We start from the raw sequence: 8153 nt of genomic DNA on the forward strand, positions 1-8153 counted from the left end.
GGGCGCGCTCCCACCTCCCTGCGGGGATGACCTAATCCGCACCCCCCAAAAGTGCCGTGGGGGAGGGGAGTCCCGGGAGGGGCCCGGCCCCCAACCGCCGACCCTCGGCCAAAGCCAAGTTTCTCCCCTCCCCGGCTCAGGCCCGAGTTCCACCCTAGGGACCCAGGAGTCCTGGGAGAACAATGGGGGGGCCGTGAGGAGCGGAAAAGCGCGCGGCACGGCGTGAGCGAGCGGGTACTCTCGGGCTGCGCTGCTGAGTGCGAATGCGAGAGGCGCTCGGTCCCCCGCCTCCCTCGCCTCCTCCCCCTCTTCCTCCTCCTCCCCCTCCCCCTCCCTATTCTGTCTCTCCCCCATGTCCACTACTTGCTCAGGCTGCTTGAAGCCCGTGCCAGTGTTCTGGGATGCGGAGGGCTTGGGCTCCAACTGGTTCGTGGGCTTGTGCTCCTCAGCTGTACCTTTCTCCTGAAGGGTGGGTAACTGGGGGTCTGGCTCCTTGGCCACCTGATCCAGGACAGTGGCCTGCATAGACAATATGGAGGGGGTGTCTATGCTGCCTGGGAGGGAGGCAGTGTGCTGGGAGGTGTCATGCTGGGAGGCCTCCAGGGACACATGCCGGGCCCACTGGGCCTCCTCCAGCATGCGCAGCAGGTCGTTCCAGTTGACCTCCGAGGACAGGCAGATGTTGGAGCCTTTCACTTTCTTGAAGCCCAGCAAGAGGTCCACGAGTGTCTCAGTGATGGGGAAGGAGATGAGGCCCAGCTGCTTGGTGAGGTTCCTCTCAAACTTGTACTTGCAAACAAGCAAGGAGACAGCCTGCTCCGTCATGTCGTTGATAAGCTCCTCAGACCAGGGGTTGGAGATGTAGGATATGGACTTGGAGGAGATGGAGGGCAGTGTCGTCTTCTTCCTGTTGTAATGGGGGCTCTGTGCGGCAGCCAGGGAGGGAAAGGGAGACATGTCATGCCACTCTTGCTGTCCTGGGATGTCCCTCACACCCACAGCACCCTACATGTCACCCACATGGACACCAGGCCTGTCACACTAAGGGTATGGCCTCAACACATCTGCTCTGCTTCCCGCTCAACAGCTCAGCACAGGTCCTGCATGTCGGCCAACCCTCACACGTATCACACTCTCATCATGCTGGCCACACAGGTCAGGCTACAGGACAAGGCAGGTGACCGTAGTCACATTGTCAGCCAAACTGGAGCCTGGACAATCCAGGTTCCAGCAGATTCTTGCCCAGGCCAGGGTTCAGAGGAGGAAGGTGTGCCCTTGATGGGAGAGAGAGGGTCTGGGTCTGTGCTGGAGACCCACCAGGATGAAGCCACCTACATCTTCTCCACACCCTTCCTGGTCAACTCCCTGTCATCCGGGCAGATCCACGGGAACCCTGGCCCAGGCAGCAGGGCCAGAGGGTATTAGACCTAGGATGCAGAGCCCCACTCTAGTCTCAGGCTGCTGTCCACAAGGGACAGGACCCTCTCCACATGGGACGGTCTCCAATTTCACATGCAAATGTTAAAAAAATACCCAGAATTAAAAATAGCCTTTATTCATCTTTCATAACACCTGGCAGTATTTAGGCCAGGGTTCCTAGTCCCCATCAGCTTGTCCCCTGTTCATGTGGTTTCCACTGTACAGGGCGAGAGACCTGAACCATGGGCGCCTGCCAGTGACAGCGGCTTTTAGGAATGGTGGCTGACAGAGCCTTTCCCCTGCAAGTTCGCCCCTAAACTTTCCAGCTTTGCCCTAGAGGTAGTCACATCAGAATACAGTGAAGTGAGTGTTGGGGTGAGCTTTCTTACTAAGGAGGTGAGTGGTACGAATGCAGGGAGGTGGTGGAAGGTCTGCGGAATTGGGACCTGGGTCAGGTGGGTCTGCTTGGGCACTTCCACCTTGATCCCGGGGGCAGGCAGGGTGATGTGTAGGCTCCGCCAGGGCTGGGCCCTTTGGCTGGAGCTCAGAGGCCCAGAAGAAAAGAGGGGTGATCTCTGTTCTTTGGGGTACTGGTCAGGTGCTTCCTGCCGGGTGTGGGGTGAGGGGACCTTGGGCTCTTCCGTGGGTATCACCTGGAGCCTAAATCTGGTGGCTCCTTGGGCATTAGTCATGGTGGAACCACCTTCCTTGGACTTGTCCCGTGTTCTGGGCTTGTTTTTTCTTCCAGTCATCTTGAAGCTGGAGGCTGTGGTGGAGGGGAGATCATCAGTGGTCTCCTCTGGGTTGGGTGTGGCCAGTTTGGAGCCTGGTGTGATTTCTAGATTGGGGTCTGTGATGGGCTCCCATTCGGATGGGAAAAGAGGGCAGCCGTTCTGCCGGAGGGCGCCACTGAGCTTGTCCACAGCCTGGTTGACCACGCTCTGCAGGGCAGGGAAGAGGTGGTGCTTGGCCAGGAGGTCTAGGGTCCGATGGGGCTCACGGAACGAAGAGTAGCCGGGCAGGTTGAAGGCCTCCGACTGGCTCAGCAAGGACTTGATCTCCTTGTTGAACTCTCTCTTGAGGAATTTCAGCTCTCTCTCGCCAATCCCCAGCTCTGATGCTTCCGGCGTGCCCAAGCTTGAGCCCAGTGAGTCCCACAGCAGGGCATCCCCCTGGGAGCAGGGCAGGCGTTTCTGAAGAGAGAGGGGGATTCTCAGAGGTGTCCAGGAACAGCCAAGCCAGGCTTGACCCTGAGCTCTGGGCTGGGCTCCATCCTCCCCACCCCAGGCCATGGCCCTACATCTTACCCCTCTGTTCTCCAGCCGCAGCAGCCGTTTGAGGCTCTTCTCCTGCAGTAGTTTGTCCCTTATGGGTGGCAGTGGGCCTAGGCCACGGTAGCCCAGGTCACTGTCCCGGCCATGGGAACCCGGGTAGCCGACTGTGGCGTTGCTATGTGAGTCAGACATGGAGCTGGAGCAGGATGGGTAGTTGTTGGGGTGCCCGATGCAGAGGCTGGGCTGGACATGGTGCCGGTGCACAGTATTGAAGCTGGGCCGGGCACGCACACGTCGCCCACCCCTCGGCATCTCCACTGGGTCCTGCACATCCACCAGTGGCGCCCCAGTCTCTGTCTTCATGGTAGCCATGCGCTCAGTTGCTTCCTCCACCACCCTCTGCAGGCTCTCTAGCACCTGGCCCTCCACAAGGAAATCCAGGAAACTGCCAAAGGGCCGAGGGTCCCTCGTGCTCCCACGGTGGCTGCGAAGCCCTGAGCTGCCAGAGGGGCCATACATTGACGGTGGGTGTGGCACATGGCCCAGATTGGAGGACTGCTCCACTTTCAGGAACGGTGGCTTCTTAGGCGGCTGCACCTGAGCAGAAAGGCATGTCACAGTGATCAGGAATGCCCCAGAGCAGGAGGGGTCCCGGGGGTCCTTCTAAAGCACCAGGTGCTGGGTGGGCAGCGGAAGGAACTGTGCTTAGAGCCCTGGGTTTAGGCCCTGGTTCTGCCACCTTCAGGCTGTATGACTGTGGGCACAAGGGTATCTGAAAGCCCACCTCTGCCCTCCCACAGGGAGTGAGTGGGTGATCACAAAACCCTCTGACTCCCACTTGGGCTCCTCATCTGTCTGTCCTGCTCCACTGCTGGGCTGTACAGACCACCTGTGGTCTTGAGCCCTGCACACCCCACGGCTACTTCTGCAACTAGAGTCCTAAGCCTTGAATAGACCCCATGATCCCACTCTGGGCCCCAGTCTACTGAGCTCCTCCCAGGCCACTGGAAGTCAGCGGGACGTAGGATGAAAGTGAGGGTGCCTGGCCAGCGTGGCTCAGTGATTAAGCCACGACTTACAAACCAGGAGGTCAGGGTTTGATTCCCCGCCAGGGTACATGCCTGCTTGTGGGCTCATCCCCAGTAGGGGGCGTGCAGGAGGCCAGCAGCCGATCAATGATTCTCTCTCATCATTGATGTTTCCATCTCTCTCTCCCTCTCCCTTCCACTCTGAAATCAATAAAAATGTGTTTTAAAATACCTATGTGCTGATATATTTTTAAAAAGAAAAAGCAATTGAGGGTGACTAGGGCCCAGCAGGGGGTCAGCGCAGTGGAAATGAGGAAGGGGTGTTGTGATCTGGGGCACTGGGGCTGGCGAGGGACCTATGGGGCCGGGCCTCAGAGTCAGGCCCTCCCGGGCACACCTACCCGGGCCCGGTACGTGATGTGGCCGGCCTCATCGTCCGCCAGGTATCCGGAGTGGTGGCGGCAGGTGTTCATGATGTGGGTGCACCGGTCGGCTGCCAGCCGTCCTCTCTCTTCCGTTTTGCCGTGCGGCCGCGGCTGCCTCTCCGCATTGGGCGGGGAGAAGGCGTGAGTTTCTCCCCAGGCTTCCATAGGTTCGAGTCTCCGTCCCTCTGCAGGACACTGCGTCAGTGGCCCCGGGTCCACAGGTCCCTCGCTCCCCCCACCCCAAGTCCTTCAGAGGTCTGGCCCTGAGGTTGCTCGGAGACCCCTGGGCGTCCGCATACACATCCGTGTCCGGAACCGTTGGGGTTGGGGTCCCCGAGGACGTCCTCATCCTGACTCTGACCATCTCCAATCCTCGCCCCTCCCAGACCCCGGGCGCCCGGGCGTCTGTCCGTGGCCGAACTCCCCGACTCACCAAAGTTGGCGCCTCGCATAGCGCCAGGCAGTGCGATCTGCGCCCGCTGCGGGGCAGCGACACTGCTCTGGAGTCGCTCGGAGAACGCCCCTCGGGGTCATTTACATGCGGCATCTTGATTGGCTCTCAACCGGCGCTCTTTCTCCAGCTCCCCCGACACAAAGGTTGTGGGCGGGGCCCACGATGGCCCCTCCCCTAATTCATCCAGTTCTGTCACTCCCGCATTCGGAGCCAGGGAACCAGGGAGCCAGGGAGCCAGGGAGCCAGGGAGCCAGGGAGCCAGGAGTGAGCGGCTCTGATCCCCACTCCTTTATCTGCCCCGAGGGAAGCGAGCCTAAGGGGCAAAGTCAAAGTCTCTAGTGACACAAGCACATTCTTCGGCTCCCATCGGGTCCCTGCGTCGCCCTGGGCCTCCGGCTCTTCTTTCCAGTGTCCTCCCTTGTGAACAATCCCAAGGTCCGTCTGGAGCCCTCTCCCGTCTGCAGTCTCCCTGAGCGCAGAGGAGAGTCCCTGCTCTAAGTCACAGGTCTAGCGTCCATTCCCAGCTCTGTCGTTTCCTGCCTGTGGACTCAACCGCTATGATCTCTGCTCCTCCTTTATAAAGGGAATTGAATGTCCTTCCGCAGGGAATATGGAGATTACATTTTCTTTTTAAAAAATATATATTTTATTGATTTTTTACAGAGAGGAAGAGAGAGAGATAGAGAGTTAGAAACATCAATCAGCTGCCTCCTGCACACCTCCTACTGGGGATGGGCCCAACCAAGGTACATGCCCTTGTCGGGAATCGAACCGGGGACCTTTCAGTCCGCAGGCCGACACTCTATCCACTGAGCCAAACTGGTTAAGGCTGGAGATTACATTTTCATACAACACACCCGACACCCCATAAGATCCCCATATATCTTTATCTCCTCTACCCCTCTGCCTGATAAACTCCTCCTCATGCAGCCCCCTTCCCAGGTGTCACCTCTCAGAGAAGCCTCCCCAAAAGGCTCACCCTTCCTTCTCCAACAGAAATGATGGCAAACCCCATTCCAGATTCTGCCACACTTTACCAGGCGGCACTCCTTGGAGTTAGGGATTGAGGTGCTTACCCCTAATCTCTAATATTTCTAGTACCACTCATAGTATTAGAATAGATGCTCAGTGAATTTCAATTTCCTTCTTCCAGTCTTTTTTTTTTAAATATATTTTATTGATTTTTCGCAGAGAGGAAGGGAGAGGGATAGAGAGCCAGAAACATCGATGAGAGAGAAACATCGATCAGCTGCCTCCTGCATGCCCCCCACTGGGGATGTGCCCGCAACCAAGGTACATGCCCTAGACCAGAACCGAACCTGGGACCCTTCAGTCTGCAGGTGGACGCTCCATCCACCGAACCAAACCGGTTAGGGCTCCTTCTTCCAGTCTTTAGACACTCAAAGACCTTTGGCTTTTCCAGGATCAGTTTCCTAGTGGAGAATGCTGGTTGATTGAGGTCTGATGATTTTTTTAAAAAAATAAAGTATGTTTTTATTGACTTTACAGGGAGGTGGAGAGAGAAACATCAATTGGCTGCCTTCTGAATGCCCCCTACTGAGGATTGAACCCACAACTGGGGCATGTGCCGAGACCGGAATCAAACTGGGACCTCTCCGTGCTCGGGAAAATGCTCAACCAACTGAGCAACACTGGCTAGGGTGAGGTCTGATGATTTAATAATCATGTTTGAACACAACAGTCAGTCCTTATGCCAAGAGCTCAGTGAGCTCTTTGAGGCCTCCACTTCGTACTGTGCCCTCACAGAAATTGGTATCATTTGTTATTCTCTAGCTCAGCTCTTTCCTCTCGGCCCCTGAACTAGGGGCAGCCAGGGTCTAAAGGACCAGAGCATATGCAGATGCAGGCTCAGAGCTCCGGAGGTAGTCCCCGCTCCACTACTCCTGGCAGGGTCACTTTGGGAAGAAACTAACCTTCTCTGAACCTCAGTTCCTTCATCTATAAAACAGATTGGTAAACGGAAATGACATTATCAATGTCATAGGCAGAACACAAATGCTGCACTTCCATTGGGAAAATCAAGACATCATAATGAAAACCCTGGTTATCAACCATGTGATTATTTGTACAGTCATGGGTAAGGAAAGCGTCTCTGAACCACAAAGAAAAAAAGGAGCCGTAGCCGGTTTGGCTCGGTGGATAGAGCGTTGGCCTGCAGACTGAAGGGTCCCGGGTTCGATTCTGGTCAAGGGTATGTACCTTGGTTGTGGGTACATCCCCAGTAGGAGGTGTGCAGGAAGCAGCTGATCGATGTTTCTCTCTCATCGATGTTTCTGGCTCTCTATCCCTCTCCCTTCCTCTCTGCGAAAAATCAATAAAATATATTTAAAAAAAAAAGACTGGAAGAAGGAAATTGAAATTCACTGAGCATCTATTCTAATACTATGAGTGGTACTAGAAATATTAGAGATTAGGGGTAAGCACCTCAATCCCTAACTCCTATTACATGTTTTCTTTCATTTTATTGTTTAGAGCTTTTACAAATCACACACACACACACACACACAAAAGCCATTCAAAAAAAAATCAGTAAAAGACAGGCAGTTTGAAAAAGAAGACACATAAAATAAATTTAAAAAAAGAAAAAAGAAAAAGAAGACACATAAAGAGCTAATAAAAATATGGAAAAGTTCATAGTCACTATGAAAAATGAAACATACAACCTGACGGGTGTGGCTCAGTGGTTGAGCCTCGACCTATGAACCTGGAGGTCCCCGTTCCATTTCCGGTCAGGGCGCATGCCTGCGTTGCGGGCTCGATCCCCAAGTAGGAGGCAAGCAGGAGGCTGCTGGTTGATGATTCTCATCATTGATGTTTCCATCTCTCTTTCCTCTCTCTGAAATCAATAAAAAACATTTTTTTTAAAAATGAAACATTACAAAAATGAGATAACATTGATGTGATCATTATTTCTCAAAACTTGGGGAAGGAGAGAAGAGGAATTAGGTGTGTCTATTTGCTTAGCGAAAATACTTGAAGGACGCTGTACCCAGAAAATTGACAGTAGTAATCTCGGGGAAGGGTAAGAGATTTCTTTCTTCAGGCTTTCTCTTCTGCGTGTTTCATATTAAATGTTATTTTTGCAGTCGCTGAAAGTGTCGCGTTGCAATCAATCTAGCCCTGGCCGTGGTCTGCTTGGTTTGGAGCCCAGCGGGAGGCGGGAGGTCGTTGCAGGGCCACGGCGGGACCACTAGGTGGCAAGAACAAAGGCGAAGTGGGGACGCGTCCGGGTGTGGGCGTCGGGGAGGGGCCTGGGGCTGCGTTTCGGGGCGGAGCCTGGACTGTCCGGTTCACTCCCATCAGGTCCCCAGCCGCGCGCTCTGGCTGAGGGATGGCTTGGCCGCGCGTGCGGCTGGTGGTGACTGCGGACGACTTTGGGTACTGCCCGCGGCGGGATGAGGGCATCGTGGAGGCCTTCCTGGCCGGAGCTGTGACCAGCGTGTCCCTGCTGGTCAACGGCGCGACGGCGGAGAGCGCGGCGGAACTGGCCCGCAGGTGAGGAGTGACCCCCGAGTCAGAATGGGATTTGGGC

At 55.4% G+C, this 8153-nt stretch overlaps 2 protein-coding genes across 2 annotated transcripts in view; one reads left to right on the plus strand and one right to left on the minus strand.

Annotated features, from left to right (window-relative positions):
* The window catches only part of CCDC116 (coiled-coil domain containing 116), a 10302-nt gene extending 5081 nt beyond the window's left edge, over positions 1 to 5221 (minus strand). Inside the window, exons 1-5 of the mRNA XM_005875577.2 lie at positions 4580 to 5221; positions 4123 to 4331; positions 2727 to 3290; positions 2073 to 2612; positions 220 to 924 (exon numbers count right to left, since the gene is read on the minus strand). Of these exons, the coding sequence (XP_005875639.2) occupies positions 220 to 924; positions 2073 to 2612; positions 2727 to 3290; positions 4123 to 4331; positions 4580 to 4598 (2037 nt within the window). The 5' untranslated portion in view covers positions 4599 to 5221. The remainder of the gene's footprint in view (positions 1 to 219; positions 925 to 2072; positions 2613 to 2726; positions 3291 to 4122; positions 4332 to 4579) is intronic.
* Positions 5222 to 7510: 2289 nt separating this feature from the next.
* YDJC (YdjC homolog (bacterial)) overlaps positions 7511 to 8153 on the plus strand; it is a 2337-nt gene continuing 1694 nt past the window's right edge. Inside the window, exon 1 of the mRNA XM_005875578.2 lies at positions 7511 to 8116. Within this exon, the coding sequence (XP_005875640.1) occupies positions 7953 to 8116 (164 nt within the window). The 5' untranslated portion in view covers positions 7511 to 7952. The remainder of the gene's footprint in view (positions 8117 to 8153) is intronic.

This window comes from Myotis brandtii, unplaced genomic scaffold, assembly GCF_000412655.1.
Source record: "Myotis brandtii unplaced genomic scaffold, ASM41265v1 scaffold463, whole genome shotgun sequence".
Classification (NCBI taxonomy): domain Eukaryota; kingdom Metazoa; phylum Chordata; class Mammalia; order Chiroptera; family Vespertilionidae; genus Myotis; species Myotis brandtii.